The sequence below is a fragment of the Schizosaccharomyces cryophilus genome (genome assembly GCF_000004155.1).
Source record: "Schizosaccharomyces cryophilus OY26 unplaced genomic scaffold supercont4.3, whole genome shotgun sequence".
NCBI classification, from domain to species: domain Eukaryota; kingdom Fungi; phylum Ascomycota; class Schizosaccharomycetes; order Schizosaccharomycetales; family Schizosaccharomycetaceae; genus Schizosaccharomyces; species Schizosaccharomyces cryophilus.
Genome location: NW_013185626.1, coordinates 340,091 through 362,121, shown reverse-complemented (window position 1 = coordinate 362,121; position 22,031 = coordinate 340,091). Strand labels below are relative to the sequence as shown.

Below are 22,031 nucleotides of genomic sequence, written 5' to 3'. Positions count from 1 at the left end.
CTAAGTGTACTAATCTGCGAATCCTCTATATTACTCCATTAAGCAACTGCCATATATTTGTAAGACGATTTACTTTGGTGGACGTTTCGTTTTTTCACCGAATATCTAGCACATATGAATAGTGGAGAATTAGGTTGTTTAGAAGGCGGCGATCTTCGGATTTGCGGTGAGCTTATTTGTACAATATGCCAGGATTTGTATAATTCTGGCTGGGTAACTGGCACTGGGTAAATGGTTCCATATAGTTTGAAATCTAACAGTAAATAGTGGAGGAATTACTATCCGTTCAGGGTATTAATTAATTGAAAAAAATGTTTTTTAACTGTTACAGAGATGCAATCGTCATTGCTCCATCTGGTGTTCAAAAAGAAAGGATGCGATTAGAGCATCTCTTCGTTATGTCTTTGAAGTATGAATACGTCTCCGATTATCGACCGATGAGTGTTAACAGAATGTAGGACTCGTGAATACATTCACAAGCCTTTACAACCCCTCAAGCCTTCTCAGTGTACTCCTTTATTTTTAGCAGCTTATACGTATGTGAAATTTTTTATTCTTTTTTTTTTCTGGTAAATGATTAACCTATGAAGCTGTCGCGATGCTTATGCATGCATCCATACTCATTCTCAGGAAGCCATCTTACTTTCAGAACTATTTCCTAATTCAGATTATTTCTCAGCGTCTGGTTTTGAAGTGCTTAGACATATTCCCCGTGGAACGAAGAAAAATGGTTTTTATTCCATAACGGACACCGTAAAAATTCCCTGTATGGATCAATATAACTATGACCGAATTGCTAACTGTTTAAATAGTTATAGACAACACGGCGCATGAAAGAGACCTTCATGATAGTTTAAAAGCAGCTATCCTAGCTTATCCAGAAGCATGCGCCGTCATTGTAAGAGATCATGGCATTTATTGCTGGGGTGACAGTTGGCAAGATACAAAAATGAACACAGAAGCTGTGGAATACTTATTTCAAGCATACTTAAGAAGCCGAAAAATTAAATCCAATTAAATAGCCAGCTAAGTTCGGACTTTTCTTTTCATTATCTAATTCTTGGTATTATAAATAAATCTACTTAGTCATTAAAGTACGACTGTTTCATTTTTGGGTTTGATATTTCTAAATTATGCAATTAAACATTAAAGTATTATCAGATGAGCTTTCTTTTCTTCCGCTTCCATTTCCCCTCATACTTTTTATACCGTTGTATCTCTTCATGGGTACAACTCTTGAATTTCGTTTGAAGAGCTGAAATTTGAAAGTCAAGTAAAGACTTGGTACCAATTTTGTAGGGGGTTCTCACTTTCGAGACTATGGCTGACTTTGTTAGGTTTATGGAAGTACCATGGGTATGATAGACTGTACTTCTATAGTCCGCTAAATATCTTCGCAGTTTGATTTCAGGCGTAGGTATTCTAAGATTGCTTTTCATATCTTCAAATTCATCATCGACAATCGACGGTAACTGGCGTCTTGGTTGTGACCCAAGAGTTTCAACTTGTGATTCATCTCGTTTATCATTATCAGTTAAACCCGCAAATGACTGCTGATGAATTGAGTTTAATTTCTGAAACCTGATTGTTGGACTACATGTCGGTGGAAGTAAACGAGGAACATCCGTTTTAAGTATCAATTTTTGCCCATTTTCAATCACTTTTTGAACTCTTCTATATGAAGCCTTCGCTCTCTCCCATTTTACATCTTCAGAGTTTTTGGTAACAAGGATGAAAACCTTTCCATCCTTTTTACGGCCTGTTCTTCCCATTCTTTGAATCATACGGATAGGTGAGCTAGAAGTATCGTAGCAAACAATCATATCTGTATCCCCAATATCTAAACCCTCTTCACCAATGCAAGTAGCAACCAAAACGTTAATGATGCCAGCTTTAAATTGGGATATAATCTCTTTCTGAAGGTTTTGGCTCATCCCCACAGAGTCCACAGAGTTTGCTTGGCCAACGAATAGAGAAGTTCTAATGAGAGGCTTTTCGTTCGAAAAAGCTTTCAGTATTTGTTCAGCCGTAATACGATACTCTGTAAATATCATAACTCTGGAATTACTATTTAGTTGAGTTGCCTGTTGAAAGTGTTCTTTTAAAATACCGGTAAGGTGCGTAATTTTTGGATGGTTCATAAAATGATCATTTGCAATTAGATGTTGCAAATGATTCATATAAAAATGAAATGGATTACTTGAAAATAATCGATATAGTTCTCCACTCTTTCTTTCTTCTGTTTCTGTCTGTATCTCGTGAAGCTTCTGATAAAACTGAATAATCCCATGACAATCTAAAAGATACATAGCATGAGCACAAGTAATAAGTAACTTAAAATAGCCGAAAATTTTTAGCTTTTCTTTATCTTGGTTTTCCTTTTGTCTAAAAGAATATTTCCTTAAGGCCAATAAAAGAACGTAAGATTTCAGATTTTTAAGATCACATGTACCAGGAATAACTTTCTTTTTTCGAAGAAAATCAAAAAATGGAAAGTACATGTCTGCAAAGTCAGCCTTTAAGTATTGCATGTCACGAGTAAGCTCAACTTTAAGAACCTGAATGTTCTTATGGAAAACATACGGTCGAATGTCCACACTTTCCTCGTTACGTACAATAACTTTAGATATATGTAAGCAATCAATGACTTTTTGAACAGCTGAAGTAGTAGAACCAGGAGTTGCAGTTAAAGCTAAAACTCGAAAGTGACTGTTATGTTTAAGAATAGTTCGAATTACTTGCGCATAAGCATGACTTCCTGTAGCCTTATGTGCCTCATCAATAACTAAACATACTATGCTTCTTGCATCGACGAACCCCGAACGCAAATCATTATTCAGAGTCTGTGGAGTCATAAAAAAGATTCTCTTCGAACGGTATTCTTTACAGCGAGCTTCTATTGAGACATTTCCGTTTAATTCAGTTGTATTATATGCATGTATTCCCGTAATTTCGATAACGGCTGTTCGTTGCTGTTGTAAAAGAGGTTTTGTGGGAGCAATAAATATCACTTTTCCGGTAGGAAACCAACGATAAAAATTTAGCATTACGACAGCAGAGATAAAGGTTTTCCCTAAGCCTGTAGGCAATGCTAATAAAAGGTTATGGTAAAAAGCTAATTCACAAAAGCACCTTTGGTATTCACGAAATTCATCCATTTCAGGATAAACCCAATAATTTAAAGCTTCTATATCTTTCTCCCAATAATTTTCTTGCTCATATTCTGTCACCAACCTTGGTTTAAAGCTCAAATCCCGCACAATCTTGCCTTCCAATGTCGGTTGGATACATTGGTTAGAATTAATGTTTGAATGCTCTTGCAACACGGACGGTTTAGTATTAGATAATTTAGAAGGACTTGGAGAAGAAAAAGAGGATTCTTCAAGTTCTGTGAGTAAGGAAGTCGCTGCTTCCTCCCAACTTATGTCTGCATCCACATCTGATAATACTTCAGTTGAGTTCAATTGATCCTTAGAGCTGCTTTCGGTAGGCATTTATACTTAAATCTAAATTATTAAAAAAAACGCGAGAAGGAACGATAATGTATGGCTAGAAATATGTCTTGATGTATGCTAGCAAAAAGATTGACCAGGTGCAAAAGAGCGCTGAAACGTTTCGTATGAAAAGTCTTGATATCAAAAGATATCCGAGTGAATTATCTTGCCATGGTTAAACTTCAAAATACTGAGTATAAATCTCCCGTCAACAATGTATTGCTTCAGAGGATCCGGATTCGCGTATTCTTTTCTTTTCGTCAGTTTCTTCTTCGTTGTATTTCACAATAGTCTTTGTGTATCTACTAGTACGCGTGAAATCTCAAAGAAACTCTTGTGTATACCAGAAACCAATGCAGGATGATATACCAGAGCTTTCCAGTTAATATTCCTTCCGATGAATGATTCCTTTTATTATTTTCAATGCACGACTTGTTTTTCTTATTGATTGACCATAAGTCAACTTTGAGGTAAGTGGTAAAAATTAACTAAGTACTAAGCGATATTTCTGAATGCATAAGTTTCTACCTACCACTACTCTAGTCCAAGAGGTTGGAAAATACAGAATAGTTGTTAGCCAAAGTGAGTTTGGTTTGGTAAAGGCATAATTAAATGCATATATATTGCTGGTCCGTCTAAAATCAGTAAATAGCACGATGGATTCAGAAGAAATTCGATCTGCCAAGGCTTCCTTGGAAAAAGCCATTCAATCTAAGAATACGGAGGTAAATTCATATATCTATATCTATATATAGGTCGATTGAAATGTTGTATTAATTTTTGATAGACAATGCTCGACATCATGAGCCGTTTGAGAACAGGCGTCGTTGCTACTGAGGAATTATTAAAGGTAATTTGAGACTTGAACTATTTTAGGAAGCCAGTAACTTTTAAAGGGGGAGGAGAAGGAAATTTGATTTTTTTCGCAGAAATTGCTCTCAGACAAGAGGATAACTAACTTGATAATTAGGAAACCAGGCTCGGTCTAGTAGTAGGAAAGCTACGATCTTACCCAAATGAAAAAGTTAATGAACTTGCACGCGATATTGTTAAAAAATGGAAAACCGATGTGAGCAGAGGCAGACCACTAAAAGCTACAACCACTGGTGGTACCAATGGTGCTTCTCCAGCTTCTAAAGGAGCAGGCATTGGAACCCCAACTCAAAGACAAGCTCAAAGCCAGTCCTCTAATGGACAACGTACTTTTAAAAGTGACAATGTTGACGTTAATTTGACAGATGATAAAATCCGCAACAATTGTGTTGGTCTTATATACAATGCCTTGGCAATGGACACGGACGCCGATTCTTCCGTGATTTTGAAACGTGCCGTTGCTATTGATGCACAAGTTTTAGCTCGTGCTTCCGGAAATACAGGGTCTGAGTATCGTAATCGAATGCGGTCGCTATATATGAATTTAAAAGATAAAAGTAACCCAAAGCTTCGTGCTTCTGTTATATCTGAAGATATAAGTGCACAACGCCTAAGCAACATGAACTCTGCAGAACTTGCTTCCGAAGACCGCCGTAAAGAGGATGCTAAGCTTGAACAAGAAAACCTGTTTCATGCTCAAGGTGCTAAACCTCAAAAGGCTATCACCGATCTGTTTACGTGCGGAAAATGTAGGCAAAAGAAGGTTTCCTATTATCAAATGCAAACCAGATCTGCAGATGAACCTATGACGACGTTTTGTGAATGTGTCGTTTGTGGTAATCGGTGGAAGTTCTCATAATTTTCTTGGTACGATAACTAAATTCCTAAATAAAAATAGTAAATTTCACCTGCGTTAATTAGAATAATTCTACTTAGCCATAGGTTCTTTATGCAGGCTTGTTTCTTATCTCTTGTCATTATTTTCACGATGTAGTCACCTTGAATTTTACCTTTGAGTTTCTTTGCGCAATGCTGCCCTTGTTAATGTGCTTTTCTTGAGAGATATGCTGAATTATTAGCGGTCATTCAAGCTTGCTATTAGGTATCTCTTAATTACATCTGACCATTTTCTTAAAACTATTGAAAAGCTTTTTTCTTTCTTTTCACTGATGTATCAATTTTATTTCTAACTGAGAACTCTACAGACATAACCATTCAATAGAGACAGAATGGACAGTAAAGGCATCAGTCTTATGCTGTCTTTAGCGAATTTGGAAAGATCCTACGAAACAACCATTTTTCACACTTATTCCATTATAATCTACTATTAATGTAATCTATTAACCAAGTTGTATCACGTTTAATTACAATATCACCGATTTTCGTCTACCACTGAAAAGCTTATTATAGCTGCCTACTGTTGCCAAAATTCTTGAAACCTGGTTTATTAAGAATTCTCAAAGGTGGACAGCCTCCCATGCATCCAAGCTCAAACGAATTGATAAACGCTTTTGTGAAGAAATGTATTAAACTTGAAATCGCTGAAATTGAAGGAAAAGGAAGAGGGCTGCGATGTTTAGAGAAATGCGACTCTGGGCAACTACTGTTGGAGATACCATTAGTAAAAGTTATTTGTGAAGAATCAATTACAGAATATCGAAAGAAGAATAAATCCTTTGCTTCGATCGCCGAGTCCGAAGAGTGGGATGTTATGCCATCCAGAAAGCAGGTTCTGTTCATCCTCTGTCACTTAAATGGGTCAAACGAAAAGGAGAGTGAATGGAATCTCTACTTATCTACTTTGCCATCTTATATTGATACCCCAGTTCAGTGGCCTGAAAGTGATATACAGGGTCTTCAAGGAACTTCATTGTTCATGCCTGTCTTGGCCAAACAAAATTTTTTGAGAGAAGAATGGGAAGAATTAAGAACCCGATATGGAAACCTTTGGCCAGGAAAAATCACTTTGTCTGATTGGATACATGCTGATGCCTTATACAATAGTCGATGCCTCGAAAGACCATCGGGTAATACAGTTTTGTCTCCTGTGATTGATTTGTGTAATCACTCAAATAGTGCCAATTCCAGATGGGATTTTACTTCAGACGCTATACAAGTGTATGCTCAGAAGACTATTTCTGTTGGAGATGAAATCACTTTTAATTATGGTAGTTCCAAAGGTGCTGGGGAATTTCTATTTTCATACGGTTTCATTCCACAAAGCATAGGAGATGGTACAATTGACGTTGTAAAGATCTTAATTCCCAAAGATCCCAACGATCCCTTGGATGTTGTAAAACGAAGTTGTTGTAAAAGACCACCAATGATCGAGTTTGCTTCGGATCCTACTGGTTTATGGTGGCATGCTCCATTTTTATATTTTTCGATTTTGAATATTCAAGACTTCACTTTTTTTCATTTGGAGCAAAACGAATACGGGGATATAGAACCCCAATGGGAGTTCGAAGGGCAAAGAACCACTATTGAGGAACTCCCAAAATTAATATTAAAGTCTTCTTTAAAAGACTTGTATTTCTTGAGAGTATTTTGCCTTGTTGAGCAGTTAGCCGAAGCAGCCCTCAAACATAATTTAGAAAGTGACCAATACATATCATCGCGCAAAGGTGTTGCTACGAATCTTTTATTAAGGGAACGAAATTTATTTACGAAAATATTACCATATCTCAAAGGTTTTATAGAAGATTATGCCAAGTCAGAAGTCGTTAGTAATTATTTAGCTACCCAGGATGCAGAGCAATGAGTACTTTAATAGAATCTTTTTACAAAATTATTTATGTTCTTAATTAATTTTCTTTTCTTTACAGTCGGAAAATATGAATAGAGAATAACAGTGAATCAAATTATTTTTTTTATATAAATCGTATGCCTTTCTTTTCAACACAGTTCTATTTGCGCCTTACTTTCACTACTATCTCTATTTTTTGAAATGTTTTTTTTTCTTAAGATTTGAAAGATATTTCGGGCTATCTTACGAATTTTACTAGAAAAATACTGGTGACTATATCATATTGCTGGAAATTTCAAATTCGATGGAAAAGCAAATTACTGTTGTAATTTTTATGGCCTTCCATTTGAAGTAGCTTACACGGTTAATTTATAATTTGACTTCCAGATTTCTAAGGGAAGAACCTCATTTTCTTTATTACAGTATGGACCAAGACAAAATTGCTCCAACCCAAGCGCCAGAATTACCAGCTTATCCTCAAGGTGGACTTGATGGGAATGTACAGTCAGTCCAGTCAGGTTCGTATTTGAACCACCCTTCATATGCCTTAGGAAATAGGTTCTATAACGCTCCAGGGTATATGGGGTTAAACTATGGGAACTATCCCAATTTCAATTCTTTTTTACCCTCCTTTAATGGGATCCCTTCTGTAGAATCCAACGGACCTACAACTGAACCCGTCTCTTCTTTAAGAGTTATAGAAGGAATCGTCAGCTCTGTTGGTAGTATTGCTCAAGTTATGGAATCAACTTTAATGGCAGCTCATATGAGTTATAACACTTTTGTTTCAGTGATGGAAAATTTATCTAAACTAAAGGTGTCTATTGGGTCTTTGTTCGGCATCATTTCATTAATAAGACGACTAAAGCGATTCATTTATAACATACTGGGAATCAAATTGGCGAAACCACCAAATATGAGTGACTATAATTCCTTTGATGTTGAAGAATCCAAGCCTTCCTCTAAAAAATCCAAACTTCTCTCTGGTGTTTTATTCGCTTCTCTATTTGTTTTTCCATATGTGCTAATAAAAATGTTCAAAAAGATTTACGAAAAGGAAAAAATTATTGCAAAAGAGAAAAATTCAAAGTTATTACAAGATCTTGAATTTTGTAAAGCGGAATTTGACTTTGTACCAAGAGAACCAACTGTGGAACTCGGATTGAAGAAAGGAGACATCATTGCTGTTTTGAGTAAGACTGACTCAAATGGAACAGAAACTGGATGGTGGTATGGAAGAAAACGCAATAGTGAAAGAGGGTGGTTTCCTTCAAACTATTGCACCGTCATTCCCATGAAGGAGCAACTAGACAGAGTCAGTACTGAAATTAAATAGGGATAATCAGGTTATAGGTACGACTAGAATTTACATTACGATATTGATCACATTATAGACTTGAACATTATTAGGGCTTAAATTAATTACAACCTATTCCATCATTATCAAACTAAATATGTAATTAGTATAGACAAAATTTAGGCAAACGATTTTTTCAATTATTAAATCTTAAGATACTATATATTTGTAACGTTATTCAAGCGTAAACTGAACATTCAAAAAGATTCGTCGATAAACATCTTATTCAGCATTGACGTCCTCACTCTTGGGAGTGGACTCTAATTCAGGAGCATAAGAAACGTCAATATTATCATTCTCATCTTCTTGTCTAAATTTTGCTTGCTGTTCCTTTTCAGCTTCGGTGACGCCTGCAGAGAGAGGAGCAGGAGAAGAAGAGGATGAGGATGAAAAGTAGTAAAAGCAAGTGATAACAACAGCAATAACTGAGGAAGCGACAGCGAAAATAGCTATTGCAATTTCAGGAGATTGAGCAATAGTAGCAACATAAGGGTCGAGTTGATCCGTAATCGATGGGGGAAGCTTGGCTTTAATAGTGTCATAGGCATCAAGGAAAAGGGTCAAGTACTTATTTTCTTCTTCATCGGCATGCATAGATGGCTTATTTTCTGATTTTTGCTTGACCAACAAAGATTGCTCAACCTTCGATTTGGGAATAAAGGTTTCATTACCCAAGCGTTCAGCATCTTCGATGGAATGACCAAGGTAAATATTAGAAAAACGAATATTAGGTTGCATAGTCCAGAGTTCAAAGCCAATGCCATAAATGGGGCCGAAATGAGATGGATGTTCGTCGTCAAAGTACTCGGGATTTGGAATCTTGCGTGGGATCCATTCACCAATATAATCAGGGTTAGGAATCATAGGAGGAGTCCAAGGACCGCGGAAGTTAGGATTACGGATCATGGGAGCCTTCCATTCTCCACAACCAGAGACTTCAAGACACTTAGGGTTAGGAACCTCAGGAGGAACCCAATCACCATCTTCTTCGTCATTCCAATCTTCAGGCTTCTCGGCTTTAGGATCTGGAATGTAAAGAGGCTCATCCGCAAGCCAATCCTCGGGTTGCAATGCATCAGGGTCGTGAATCATACGAGGAGCATCTTCATCCCAGTCATCAGGCTTAACAGCATTGGGGTCAGGAATTTCAGCTTCATCTACCCAGTCCTGAGGCTTAAGGTCTTCAGGATCATAGATCTCTAAAGGAGGCAGTACAGGGGGAAGAAAGTCGGTGAACAACGAGCCAGAACGAAGTATATTACCATTGATACGGACTTCGTAAGTTTGATCAGGATGGACAACAAGAGTGTATAGATTAGTGATCCCAGGTTTGAGATGAGAAGCAGGCTTACTATCCAAGTGCTTTTCAGAAACCACATGAGAGATGGGGTTTTCATGTTTGAAAATGAAGTGGACACGATCGTTGATACCACATTTATCAGGACCAAACATAACTCTGTAAGGAACGGCATTAGACATTTCACCATTAGGGCGTTCAGCCAAAAGCTTCAGATAGGCACCACCACAGTTTAATCCATCTTGAGCGTTAACTTCGTATTGGACAACTAAATCTTTTTCATAATCGTTTACAGGCTCGTCAAATTCATAAGAGATGGCGTGGTGAGCTGCCTCATCCTTCATAACCAATCCCTGCTCACCAGTAACAGCACCGGGTGATGTTCCTTCCTCAACTGCCCATTCACCAACATAACTCATTTCTTCTACACCATTTACAAAGCGTTTAGCATGAGAAGGAATCCAACGTTCAGTCCAGTCTCCTAAGAATTGTTCGACCACAGGACCTTTCACCTCAGTAGGCTATCGAAACTAGTTAGCGCATCAAGTTTTTTTACAACACTCCTAGCAAAATGACCATATCATTTGTTTTTTATAAGTCCTTAATAGATTTTTTGTTCCAATTGACGATAAACTTCTAAAATATGGACAAACTAGAACAGTAACAACTTACCTTAAAAACTAAAGGTTCATTTTCAATTTCATTATCGGCCACACAATTTTGGACATATAAAGAGCACAATAGTGCAAAGAAAGATACCTTTTGGTACTTCATCTTGTACATGCAGCGTGGTGGTGGTAGTCAAGTCGGACTCAGGCTTAGAGAATTTAATGGTTTCTAGAAGGAATAGAATAGAAAGAATATTACGCTAACAAGTCTGTGAACCTGCAATCACCTTCTTAATTGATTTTAGAATGTCCGTATATGTTCTAGAAAAAGTAATTAATTAAGAACAACAATTATGTTCAGGAACTTACAGAATTGGTATTTTTTACCAATAGCAATTTACTAAAGATGCTCAGAAGAATCCATGGAAAATGTAAGAGAGAATTGAATTTGTAACAAAAAGTTATGAAAATTTGCAGCATTAATGAAAGAACTGAAATTTGCTGCTGTTTGAGACTTTGGGGAATATATTTAACCAGAATTCTGCCTGAACCTTCAAAGACACCATTTACACTTAAATTTATTCTACAATAGTGTTACAGTTCCTATTACGTTTTAGTGTTTCAGAAATTGGTTCCCAAGAAATTGTACGAAAACTTACAGCCAACATATACTATGAATCAAAAAAGATGACATTCACATGCCGCCATTTTATTTCAGGACCTCTAAATAAGAAGCTTTTCAATAGCCAATCTGATGGCTTGGATTTGAGGAGCCAAATCACTAGCCTCGTTGGTAGTAATACTAGCTGAAATCACAGGACGGCTGACACCGCAAGCACGTCCAAGAGCAGCCTTACTGGGAACAAAGACGTAGGGAACGTTCTTGTCTTCGCAAAGAAGAGGAAGATGCAACAAAATCTCGATGGGCTCAGTGTCGGCAGCCATGACAATGAATTCGCTTATACCACGGTTCAAAGTCTTAGTAGCCTCGTTAGCACCCTTACGAAGTTGCTTGTAATGAGAGCCTTGTTGCACCAAGTCGAGAATTTGTTGAGTTAAGCCAGTGTCGGCTAAAGGAAAAGCCTTGAAAACATTAGTTAGCATAAAGTCTCATAGAAAACAAAATATAAAAGAATACTGAAGAAAACCCATAAGCCTTTCATGTAGCAGAAAACTCAATCAGCCATCCACTTTATCATGAATTTGTACATTAACTTTGATTTGAGAAATTCCGTTCCAAACGCATCGCTTTCCAATAATTTCTTCAGTATTCGTGATTATAGTAACTTACCTTAGGATTGACAGACATGATTTACGGGTTCCTTGCTTAAATAAGTGAGTTATTACACCTATAATGAAATATGCTCGCCCAAGGTAAGAAAAATTTGCTCGGTGACTTTTATTTGCTAGGAGGGTAACATTGTTACCTTGGTGGATTTTGCAGAGTTTTCATGGAAAGCCATCTCATGAAGATTCAGTAAAAAAATAAATTAAAAGCAAAAGAGAAGAACTTTGATAAACATAGATGAACAGAAGTAGTAGCCTTTGAAAAAATAATACGATTTCGAAGTTACACTGTTACTTTGTGTTCTACAGAAAACCACCATACTTATTGGCATTTGGTTTCAATATAGAATGTATGTATTGATTTTCTTTTTTTTTTGAATGAAAAAAAGAACGGACGCTGAGTGACTGAATGAAACTCAAACCGTTCAATTTACAAGCTGCTGGCCATGGAGAAGTCCTTGCTAGTGAGGATGAACGATACCTGGTAAAGCCTTGTCTAGACAGTGAGATTTACTTTTATGAATCTTGTGATGAATGTAATGCACTTCGGAAGTGGCTTCCGCAGTTTTACGGGAAATGGGATACGGAACATGCAAGAGAGCTGCAATTGGATATGGATGGTTTACCAAATCATGCGTTGCGCTGTCGCGCTTTGGTGCTAGAAAATATTACACATTCTATGAAATATCCTTGCGTTATGGATATTAAGCTAGGTAGACAGCTCTGGGCATTGGATGCTTCTCCTGAGAAACGTGCTAGATTAGATGTTGTGTCACAATTGACCACAAGTGGAAGCCTTGGATTCCGGATTACCGGAATCTTAGTGTGGGATAAAAAGTCCCAGTCTTATGCAACGTATTCTACAGCATGGGGGAAAACTCTTGGGAAGGATACGATCTTACAAGGGCTCGCAGTTTTTTTTTCCCCTTGTTCAAACCATCTTAAGAATTTTTTGGTGGAAAGGTTTTCCACTTTACTTGCGGATTTCGAGAAAGACATTTCATCCCTTCCTATGGAGTTTCGGTCATCTAGTCTCTTGTTGGCATACGATCTAGAGGGTATGGAGGATCGTATGCACGAACCAGGAAAAAATGGGAGCTCATTGTATAACATGAAACTGATCGACTTGGCACATTCCACTTGGACGCTTGGCGGTGCAGACGAAAATACACTATTTGGAGTTCGGAGCTTGAGAAAATGTTTTCAAAAGCTTTCTTAAAGTAAACAAAAGCTAAAGGCTCAATGATAGCTATAATTATGCTTCGTTTTGCAAAACCCCCCCTGTCTTCTTGTATAGATCCATACTGAGACGGTGACTATGGGTTGTTTTTTCTTTTGTTTACAGAGTAAATTTTTGATCAGCGCTTTCAGATAAATATCTTTATAGTATAGTCTTATGAGTAATGTTTAAAAGCTGTTACAAGCTATAGTTTTACATTTCTTGTACATCATAACATATGAAAATAGACAATTTGAAATTCCAATTATTACTACATTATTGTTGTTTTCCCTGTTTTTAGAAAGCAAATAAAAACAACTCAGATCATACTTATCTTTTGAAGGGTTATTCTAAAACAAGCTACTCAATGTTGTTCAGGTGTGTCAAAACGGTGACCTTTAAATCCTCAGAGTTACCTTAACCACTACCACCTCAACAACATCCTTTCACAAAATGGATACCGAAATGGCAGTTAGTATGTCAAATTTCTTGCAGGATCAGGCAGCTAGGGCTCCTGAGCAATTTCAAGAATATTATTTTGCTATGGAAGATCTATATGAACGAAAGTATGTTGTTTATGAAAAGTGTATAGAAAAACACAAATCTTGATATCTCGGGCTAAAATTAACTTTTTTAGATTATGGAAACAATTAACAGATAAACTTATTCAGTTTTTTGAGACCCCCGAAACTATTCCATTACGACTTGATCTTTACACAAACTTTGTTAGCGCGTTTCGATCAAATATAAATCAGCTCAAAGCTGTTTACATTGCTTTAAAGGCCTTTGAATCTTGTTCAAATGAGGAGGCATTTCGCAATTTAACCCAGCTGATTGAAGGTATTGATGAAGAAAAATTCAAAGATGCCTACGTTTATGCTTTGGTAGCTATCGGTAGAATCAAGCTTGTCTTTAACGATCTGGATGCAGCCAGAGATATTTTGATTAAGTCTGATAAACTCATTGAACGAATTGATTACGTGGAAAATATCATTCATGCTTCTTACTATAGCGTCAGTGCAGATTATTACAAGGCTAAAGCGGATTATGCTCAATACTATCGTCATTGCCTTCTCTATCTATCCTGTGTTGATTTGGAACAACTGTCTCGGATGGAAATAGAGGAGCGCGCTATTGACCTTAGTGTCGCTGCTATCCTGGGTGACATTTATAACTTTGGTGAACTTTTGTTACACCCCGTCTTCCAGGTTTTGGTGGGTACTCACAATGAATGGCTACATGATTTGGTCGTGGCTATGAACGTTGGTGACTTGGCTAAATTTGAGCGTCTCATGGCACACATTAACAAGATTCCTCTCTTACAAAGTTCTGTGGGATTACTTGGCCAAAAAGTTCGTCTTATGGCTTTGATTGAGCTTGTTTTCCAGTTACCTCCTAATCAGCGTACGCTAACTTTCCATACAATTGCTAAAGCAACTCGCATTCCTTCCCATGAAGTTGAGTTATTAATTATGCGTGCTCTTAGCGTTGGCCTAATCACCGGCGTGATTGACCAAGTTGCACAAATCGTAAATATCTCTTCTGTTCAATCAAGAATCCTCAATCACGCTCAGGTTGCCAGTATGGAAACACGCTTACGCGAATGGAATCAAAACATTCATTCATTGAGTAATATCGTTGAAGCTTCTGGCAAAGGAGTTTTTGTTTAATGTTTTGCGTTTATGCATATGAAAATGGAAGAACAATAAAAGATCTAATCATGACATTGATAGAAAGTTAACTAGTTAACATGAATCTGATGGTTTTCTTAGCTCTAAAATTCTTAAAGGACTGAAAAGAGTTACAAAAAATTCTAAATAAGCTATATGAAAATAAATGATCTCCAAAGCTGTCAAATCTATTGAATGAAAAATCCAACAGAATCCATAAAGCCCTATAAAGTATTAGTACATTGTTGATTAAATGAAGTAAAATCCAATCTTACCGCTAGTGTTCCGTAAAAGCCAACCAATCTGGAGCCTTCAGGAATTTTATATAGTTTTTGACCACCGCCATTCGCATTACCAAAAAAGGGGCTGGTGTTACCGTTTTCCAAAATAATACTAATTCCATCTACCCAGGCTCCACTGCGAATAAGAAACCCGGAAATGCGACTACCTTCTGTATCGAAATCGTGAGGACTTCCCCCACGGTTTCCAAGAAGGGCAGAATCTGAGCCAAAAAAGGCTTCAATACCGTCTAAAGCAAGACCACAATGCACGCGTATTTTAGTAATCTTCTTATCAGGTTGAAACAACAGATCAGACAATTCGTTCCCATTGCAACCACGAAGACCAAATCTTTCGGAGCGATATACGTTTCCAAAGTTGGTAGACATTTTTGCATTCCTGATGATACCAGGGATATCACTTAAATCTATGGCTTTATTATTCCTAGATAGGATGCGAATACGATAATCTTGTCCAGGGTTGGCATTTGAAAGGGATCGTATTTCTGCGTCAGTAAAACCAGCCTCTTCCGTAGGAGGATTGAAAATCTTCCACCCCTTAGTCTGACCATTATATTCGATTTCCGCAAGGAATATCCCAGTCTTATTCGTGAAAACTATCTGTTCGTCACGTACATAGTAGCTTGTTTCAACATCTGTAGGATAAACGTGGTCAGAAGGAAGTCGGAAACAAGGATGATAATAGAATCTCAGTAGATCCAAGTAATGCCAGGAGCATTCATCCTTCGCAAGTACGGGAGCAAGGCCTTTACTTCCTGTTCGGACACATTCAAACTCCCTCGTTGTAAAACTACGGTTAAAGATTGGATAAGAACGTAGCATAATGCCGTCAGGTTGGTGGGGGCACCCTAAAGTATGGCCAAGTTCATGAAGTATAGCTCCAATTCCAATATTAGCACACTCCCAAACAGTAGAGCTTTCATTGGCATCATTTGCTAAATAATCGGGAACCCTTCGGGCATCACTGAAAACAGGTACCACATATTCAACTGCGCTAGGAAAAGAATGCAAAGAATGTGAACCAAAAACTCCTAATTTGTGCATATCAGTACCACCTCCTAACGCGACATGACCTCGGACTTCTTTCGAAGAAGGATTATAGCGGGTATCTAACAGCATGCAGACGTAGTGCCATGGCTCTGGGAGATTCAGGTTATCAACGGCGTTCCCAGCGACATGGAAAAGCTGATCAGGAGGAGTAGAACGAATTTCCTCAGCTGTTTTCTCTGATCTCAAAACATGGATTGAAGCAGTTAACCTTTCAGTACCCCATTTTGATTGACAAGACATTGTGTCAGGTTGGATTTCTTCTTCCAGACGAAATGTACGCCTACCGAATCCATTTCTGTACATACATTCTGCGGTAAAGGCTTGCCAAAGATAAGCTGCGCAGCGCAATTTACGGATCGCTTCGTCAAGGTCATTCTTCATACCATAAGGAGCGTCAAATCTTAAATCAGAATCTCTTCCTACAACAAGGCCAATCCGATAGAAAGGGTTATCATTTAATACTTGGTAATTCAAGCGTAAAGGGAGCTCAAACCCAGTGTCTGTTCGAAATCGGATGTCATTTACGCCTGGCACGACGTGAACAAGAGCTTTGAAGTAAGAGCCAGTGACGACCCAGGCTTGTTCGGGGAATGTATCATTGTGCTGCTTCACGGTTACGATTCGGGAAGTGTGAGAATTTATTTTGGTAACCCTACCATGAACAATGACAAATCTCTGTTATAAAAATGTTGATTAGCATTGCGAACGACCTTAAACGATAAGCAAGATTCTATATAGTATAACAAAAAATTATTTTCCTTACATGGTATACAGTCTCATCGTTACGAATATTATCTAAAATGATTTGACTCATTTGTTCCTAGTAAAAGAAAGATGGTGAAAAGGAAATGAGAAATGAATTTTATACCGAAGTTAAGCAACATAGGAATGATCTCTATCGCACATTAGCGACAAGGATCCTACTTTAATGAAACTATAAAATATGAAAAGTATACATTTTGAACAAGTAACTGTCTAAGTGAAACAAAATGCTCTCATGATTAATAACAGTATATTAATGAACGCTGGTATAATAAAAATCATTAAACAGGTAGTCAGAACTGATATTTTGGAACATAAATTCAGTCAAACACGAAAAACTGCTTTGTTCAGATTCCAGTTCGATTTTCGAGGGTAGTAAATGTAGGTAAATCTGCGAACAATAATATGCAAAACAAACGAAATTCGAAAACAATGAAGGGCAGGAAAAAGGAGAGAATTAAGACAAATAAAAAATGTTGAAACAATTTCAAAAAGAATGTCCAGGGAATGCTTAAGTATATTGTAGGGATAAATGATTGAAATATGATAGGAAGCCAGCTTTAATAAACAATCTCCATCCAAAGCTAGATGCGTAAGGTGAGCTTTTCAGCAATGTTTTTTTTTTCTATATGTATGGAAAACTTAATTAAACATAAATAACAATGCAGCGACTTGAAGTAACTTGACGCAAGAATGAAAACGTAAGACTTTAAATGGCTTTGTTCTGCGAGAACGGTGCATTCTGTGGATGAAATGGAGACGTGAAAGCTTCGCTCTCTGAATTCTTTTCATGGGAAACGGGTGAAGAATCTCGCTGAGAGCTCAGTTCTGTAGTAACAAATGGAGACCTTTCAGTAGCATTCTCGAAATAGTTAGCAGCTGACGGAATGGTACTTAATTCTGTTTCTTCAACTCGACTGTCCCACATATCATCGGCATCCAAAGCATCAAACTTTCCAGAACGAGCAAAGGGGTTCTTCAAAAATTTCCAAGATCGCATAGAGGATGAATCAGCGTTATTCATAATGCTTCTTCTTCTAGCCGTATTTATTAGACGAAGAGCTCCATATGAGACGAATAAAAAGGCGATTGCACATATTATTGACACGGCGACTATTCCAAAGATACTCATATTTCTTGACCGCTTCCAATTACCACTTTAGATTATTTACAAAAAAAAAGATATTTGAAAAATTGAATAGGAACTGATGAATACGCCAAAGCAAATATAGAAACTGTTGAGAAAATTTTTGTAAAGGACAGATACTCCTTCCTAGCAGGTGAAACAATTTACGATATTATTTTAAAGAGAATCAACATAAACTAACTGAAAAGGAGAATGGTTTGATTTGTAGAATTAAGTAATTAGTATAGGAAAGAAATTAGACATGTAAAATCATTGATAACGTTTGGAATGAACCAGATTGCAGAAAAGAACATTTCGAAAATAGAATCCTAGCAAGTTGCAAAAATAAATAACCAAAAAGCTTAACAATAAATATATTTTGATACTTTTGTGAGTTACCAAGCTTCATTGATTTATTTGGAATGATCTGAAGCATCAAATATAATTTCTTGTTCTTCCGTAGTTTTATCGAAATGTTCACGCTGAGACTGTTCAAAGTCTTTTTCTTTCATTTGAAGCTGTACAATCATTTTATCTGATATGTGAGAATATCCAAGTCGCTCCTTTAATATTTTTGGGAGAAGCCAACGATACTGAAGATGTCCTTCAATCAAGTCGCCAACGTCAACGTTTTCTACGCATGATGCGTTTACAGCAATGGGCTCCAAGCCTGCAGCATGGGCTTGAATGCTGTTCAGTTTATAAGCCAGTTGCAGGACGTAGTCATACTTAGAATAAACATTTACAAATCTTCCTGAAACAACACATCGCATTCTCCTCCAAAGCTTTGGGTCTGTAGATGATGGGGTTCCCATCAATATGACATTCTCTACGATGCCAATTTCGCCTCGATCAGCTAATTTAAGCAAACATTCAATTATAGTTCTTGATCCCAAAGAGAATCCGATCAACGTAACTGGACGTTGTCCTTGCGCTCTCATACACAGAGCGTTGGCAAGAGCTTCACCAGCTTTAATGGAAAGGTTAAATGCCACTCTCCAAGAATTACCCAATATATTCCCGATTCTTAAAAGGCTTAAAGGCCAAAGAGCAGCAGCTAAAGGAGCCAAAACGGTTCGTTTAATAACTTCATCTTGGACCCAACCCAACCCGGTTGCAAATAAAATGCGAGATATAACTTTCCCTAAATCAATCAAGGCTTGAACTTCAAATTTTAAAGCATACAAATCCCCCCAATAATATGATTTATCACCAATGGTTAAAGGATACCATGCATCTGCAGCATCTTGACCGCTTTCAAGCCATCCGGCCACACCAATTGTCATGGAAAGGTTAGAAGAAACATTTAATGGAAGAAATTCAAAATCCTGAATCCCTCGTGAAACCGCATGAACTTGATCAATACTCATTTTTGCCCCAAAGCTTCCAAAAAGTGTGGTAATCATAGGAGCAGATGTAATCACAGCCCCCAAATAAGAAGCCCCAATCACTGTACCAAGTCCTAGTCCTGCGAATAGTACTCCTAATCCGCTGATTACAAAAGGTGCAGCCAGTCCGCCTGTAATACCGATCAATGCCCCTCCGGCAACGCCAGCTAATCCCATAGTAATGCGCTTCCGGAGTTGCTGGGTTTGAGATAGTTCATACATTTTTTCGTTTGATTCGAGTTTTTCAAAAGTTTCTAGTAGCATAGACGACGTGATAAACTCTGCCTTGTGGGGGACTTCTTCAGGCTGACTTAAGTCTCTTGAAATAAGATAAAGTAGTTGGCGCGAATTGGATGAATAATCTCCTAAAGAGATTAAAAGAAGAAGCAAACATTTTACAAAACATTCACCCTTTTCTGCTTCGCTAAAATAGTCGAATTTCCGGACTTCCGTCGCATCCTTAGGCGTGGATGGGTCTAAAGCACTTCCTGTTCTTTTTACAACCGTTATAGCCCACTCATCAAACCTTTCATGGAACAATTCTAAATCTTTTATTTCTTCACCCGACAATTGATGTTCATTTTCGTAAAAAGCAGAGTCTCTGGACTCTTTCATACGGCCCAATGTACTCGCGATGAGAATAGTATATTTAGTACAATATTCATCGTCGAACAGAGATATTAGTTGCTTCTCTGCCATTAAATTGCTGTTATTGAGTTTCTCTGAGAGGATATGGGATTTCCAAGAACTGGTAAGATTATGTCAACGTTTGACATTCAATGTTAAGATTGAGAGTCCGTAAAGCTCATTTAGTTACCATAGATTTGTTGAATTTTCAAACAAACGTCACTTACTAGGATAGACGAATATCTGATTCACGACGCTGATTACTTTCTTTTGACGAATAAACTTATTTAAATTGTTTTTTTTTTTTTTTACACAAAAAAAAAGGTAATAAAAATATTAATATGTGGTCACAATCCGAAAAACTTGAACGAAAAACTAGCTATATACGTATTAGCGAAATACTTGACGTTGTATGATGCTCAATGAAATAGGTCTAAATACGGTTACACCAATCTCGGCCATGCCGTACTTGGTAGCCGCACAGAGTGGGTTCAAGGATTAAAGAAAGAAGAGAAGCGACAAATATACCAGTGCTATCAGATGGACTGACAATGCTTATGGCCATTTCACTGTCGACATGACCAAGGTTTTGCAAAGTGTGATAGACATTGACATAAACAGTTCCACCAATAAGTCCTTCCATAAAGATGATTAACAACAAAAAATGGTAGCTATGAATGAAATAAAAGAGAGACTGGAGGATTGTAAAACCCAAAATGCCAAATTGGATTATAGCAAGCTCTAAAACGTAAGGAACCTTGACCCAACCTATGGAAGAGCGTGATATGAAAACCCCGAGCTGATACATAGTTTGATAGGTAGGATAGAAATCTCGAAATGAGCTCAAGCCCGAATCTTCTTGGGAAAACAGTAGAGTAGGTGCTACTCCCACGTTGATTGTATATTCAGAAAGGTAGACCAAAAACAGTGGTAGCATATGAGATAAGAAAAAGGGTTTGGCAAGGTAAAAAAATACTCTCATAGAAGAAAGAACGTTTGTGGGAGAACTAGTTTCTCCCCGGTGAATAGCATCAAACGGAACTTGGTGAGAAACAGAGATATGCTGATATTCAGCCGTTGGTAAGATAAAGAAGTAATTAAAAATTAAAAATAAAGGAAGAAAACTGGAAATTAAGAGTGTCGTACGCACAGTAAAGTTAAACCATGTTGTGAACACAAGGTAGAAGGATGCACCAAACAAGCCAGCCAAGCCAGTACCTGAGCTCCAGCAGGTTAAGGCGGTCGATTGATATCTGCTAGAAAGCTGAAGAAAAGTAATCTCTCCAAAACTTGAAGAAACGGCTGCTAACGCTACGCCGAGCATCCTAGATGAGACGGAGGATGACCAGGTAATCCATTGCATTCCAAAAAAAGATAGGAAAGCACAAAACAGTAGTCTCTTGGAAGCTGAGTATTTGTGAACTTGCAATATTGGAGCGAAAAGCTTGCAAGAAAGTGAAGGTACGATATTAGAAAGCAAAACAACACCTTTGGATATGTTAGCACCTACTAAATCAAGTGCAGCAGACAAAATAACCACATATAGAAGATTGTTTAAGAGGCCAAATATCAAAAATGAAAACCCAACTTTGCTTCCTTTCGGAAAGTAGGTAGACGACATTGGTTGTATATGTTTAGACATATAATACGTTTAAGATCATTCAATCTAGTATCTAATGATTTACAGAATGTAGTAATATTTAAAAAGGAAGTGTTTGGGTTATTAGTGTTTATTTTTCATTAGACGTTTGTTTTGGTTGTATGTATTTGGCTGGATCAGTTACGTATATAGCGCTAGCGAAATTATAAGCTTAAATCTTACCGATGTACATCCCCAATCACAAACTTAGTATAAACATTCTCCAAGATCTTCCTATCTGATGTGGACGTCGCTGGTAAAACTTTTCATCCAAGGACAATACTCATAAATATTAAAATGAACTATCTTATAGAACATTACATGGGAATGAATTAGGATTGATTTTATAAGGTACTCAAGTAACGGAATTTGCATGAATATGTCATATCTGCGAAATATTTGCTTTATTGTAAATAAACTAATTCACTTCTATTAAGCTGTCGAAAAGAGAAATCTATACTATTGAATTAATGAACAATTAATAAAGTTAAAAAAGTCGGTTATAGACTACAAGCCGTCCTAGTCCTATAAACCAGAGCTACTTGGTTGTTTACACTTGGCAGATGTTTGTTTGTTGACAAAAAAGCTT

At 37.3% G+C, this 22,031-nt stretch overlaps 13 protein-coding genes across 13 annotated transcripts; 6 read left to right on the top strand and 7 right to left on the bottom strand.

The window, feature by feature from the left end:
- On the top strand, window positions 1-1,101 carry SPOG_00164 (5'-methylthioribulose-1-phosphate dehydratase). The gene is made up of 6 exons (XM_013167671.1): window positions 1-227; window positions 268-291; window positions 332-409; window positions 459-536; window positions 591-766; window positions 813-1,101. The coding sequence occupies exons 1-6, from the start codon at window positions 115-117 to the stop codon at window positions 1,016-1,018; spliced, it is 675 nt and encodes a 224-aa protein (XP_013023125.1). The 5' UTR covers window positions 1-114; the 3' UTR covers window positions 1,019-1,101.
- Window positions 963-4,198, bottom strand: SPOG_00163 (ATP-dependent 3' to 5' DNA helicase). Its single transcript, XM_013167670.1, has one exon. It carries the CDS (start codon window positions 3,492-3,494, stop codon window positions 1,158-1,160), a length of 2,337 nt encoding a protein of 778 aa, XP_013023124.1. The 5' UTR covers window positions 3,495-4,198; the 3' UTR covers window positions 963-1,157.
- Window positions 3,994-5,363, top strand: SPOG_00162 (transcription elongation factor TFIIS). Its single transcript, XM_013167669.1, has 3 exons — window positions 3,994-4,219; window positions 4,282-4,344; window positions 4,465-5,363. The coding sequence occupies exons 1-3, from the start codon at window positions 4,151-4,153 to the stop codon at window positions 5,224-5,226; spliced, it is 894 nt and encodes a 297-aa protein (XP_013023123.1). The 5' UTR covers window positions 3,994-4,150; the 3' UTR covers window positions 5,227-5,363.
- Window positions 5,289-7,211, top strand: SPOG_00161 (lysine methyltransferase Set8). The gene has a single exon (XM_013167668.1). The coding sequence runs from the start codon at window positions 5,845-5,847 to the stop codon at window positions 7,126-7,128; it is 1,284 nt and encodes a 427-aa protein (XP_013023122.1). The 5' UTR covers window positions 5,289-5,844; the 3' UTR covers window positions 7,129-7,211.
- On the top strand, window positions 7,142-8,599 carry SPOG_00160 (peroxin-13). Its single transcript, XM_013167667.1, has one exon. It carries the CDS (start codon window positions 7,538-7,540, stop codon window positions 8,447-8,449), a length of 912 nt encoding a protein of 303 aa, XP_013023121.1. The 5' UTR covers window positions 7,142-7,537; the 3' UTR covers window positions 8,450-8,599.
- Window positions 8,523-10,638, bottom strand: SPOG_00159 (calnexin Cnx1). Its single transcript, XM_013167666.1, has 2 exons — window positions 10,440-10,638; window positions 8,523-10,288 (listed from the first exon to the last, which is right to left on the bottom strand). The coding sequence occupies exons 1-2, from the start codon at window positions 10,548-10,550 to the stop codon at window positions 8,693-8,695; spliced, it is 1,707 nt and encodes a 568-aa protein (XP_013023120.1). The 5' UTR covers window positions 10,551-10,638; the 3' UTR covers window positions 8,523-8,692.
- A 327-nt stretch (window positions 10,639-10,965) lies between these two features.
- Window positions 10,966-11,788, bottom strand: SPOG_00158 (U3 snoRNP-associated protein Snu13). Its single transcript, XM_013167665.1, has 2 exons — window positions 11,667-11,788; window positions 10,966-11,458 (listed from the first exon to the last, which is right to left on the bottom strand). The coding sequence occupies exons 1-2, from the start codon at window positions 11,682-11,684 to the stop codon at window positions 11,099-11,101; spliced, it is 378 nt and encodes a 125-aa protein (XP_013023119.1). The 5' UTR covers window positions 11,685-11,788; the 3' UTR covers window positions 10,966-11,098.
- A 66-nt stretch (window positions 11,789-11,854) lies between these two features.
- Window positions 11,855-13,200, top strand: SPOG_00157 (inositol polyphosphate kinase). Its single transcript, XM_013167664.1, has one exon. The coding sequence runs from the start codon at window positions 12,072-12,074 to the stop codon at window positions 12,879-12,881; it is 810 nt and encodes a 269-aa protein (XP_013023118.1). The 5' UTR covers window positions 11,855-12,071; the 3' UTR covers window positions 12,882-13,200.
- Window positions 13,201-13,216: 16 nt separating this feature from the next.
- Window positions 13,217-16,697, top strand: SPOG_00156 (19S proteasome regulatory subunit Rpn9). Its single transcript, XM_013167663.1, has 2 exons — window positions 13,217-13,447; window positions 13,519-16,697. The coding sequence occupies exons 1-2, from the start codon at window positions 13,335-13,337 to the stop codon at window positions 14,549-14,551; spliced, it is 1,146 nt and encodes a 381-aa protein (XP_013023117.1). The 5' UTR covers window positions 13,217-13,334; the 3' UTR covers window positions 14,552-16,697.
- SPOG_00155 (metallopeptidase) lies at window positions 14,577-16,853 on the bottom strand. Its single transcript, XM_013167662.1, has 3 exons — window positions 16,664-16,853; window positions 14,827-16,575; window positions 14,577-14,775 (listed from the first exon to the last, which is right to left on the bottom strand). Exons 1-3 carry the CDS (start codon window positions 16,712-16,714, stop codon window positions 14,740-14,742), a joined length of 1,836 nt encoding a protein of 611 aa, XP_013023116.1. The 5' UTR covers window positions 16,715-16,853; the 3' UTR covers window positions 14,577-14,739.
- On the bottom strand, window positions 16,820-17,941 carry SPOG_00154 (uncharacterized protein). Its single transcript, XM_013167661.1, has one exon. It carries the CDS (start codon window positions 17,792-17,794, stop codon window positions 17,372-17,374), a length of 423 nt encoding a protein of 140 aa, XP_013023115.1. The 5' UTR covers window positions 17,795-17,941; the 3' UTR covers window positions 16,820-17,371.
- Window positions 17,895-20,152, bottom strand: SPOG_00153 (DUF726 family protein). The gene has a single exon (XM_013167660.1). It carries the CDS (start codon window positions 19,873-19,875, stop codon window positions 18,202-18,204), a length of 1,674 nt encoding a protein of 557 aa, XP_013023114.1. The 5' UTR covers window positions 19,876-20,152; the 3' UTR covers window positions 17,895-18,201.
- Window positions 20,090-21,554, bottom strand: SPOG_00152 (battenin CLN3 family protein). The gene has a single exon (XM_013167659.1). It carries the CDS (start codon window positions 21,443-21,445, stop codon window positions 20,237-20,239), a length of 1,209 nt encoding a protein of 402 aa, XP_013023113.1. The 5' UTR covers window positions 21,446-21,554; the 3' UTR covers window positions 20,090-20,236.
- Window positions 21,555-22,031: the final 477 nt, after the last annotated feature.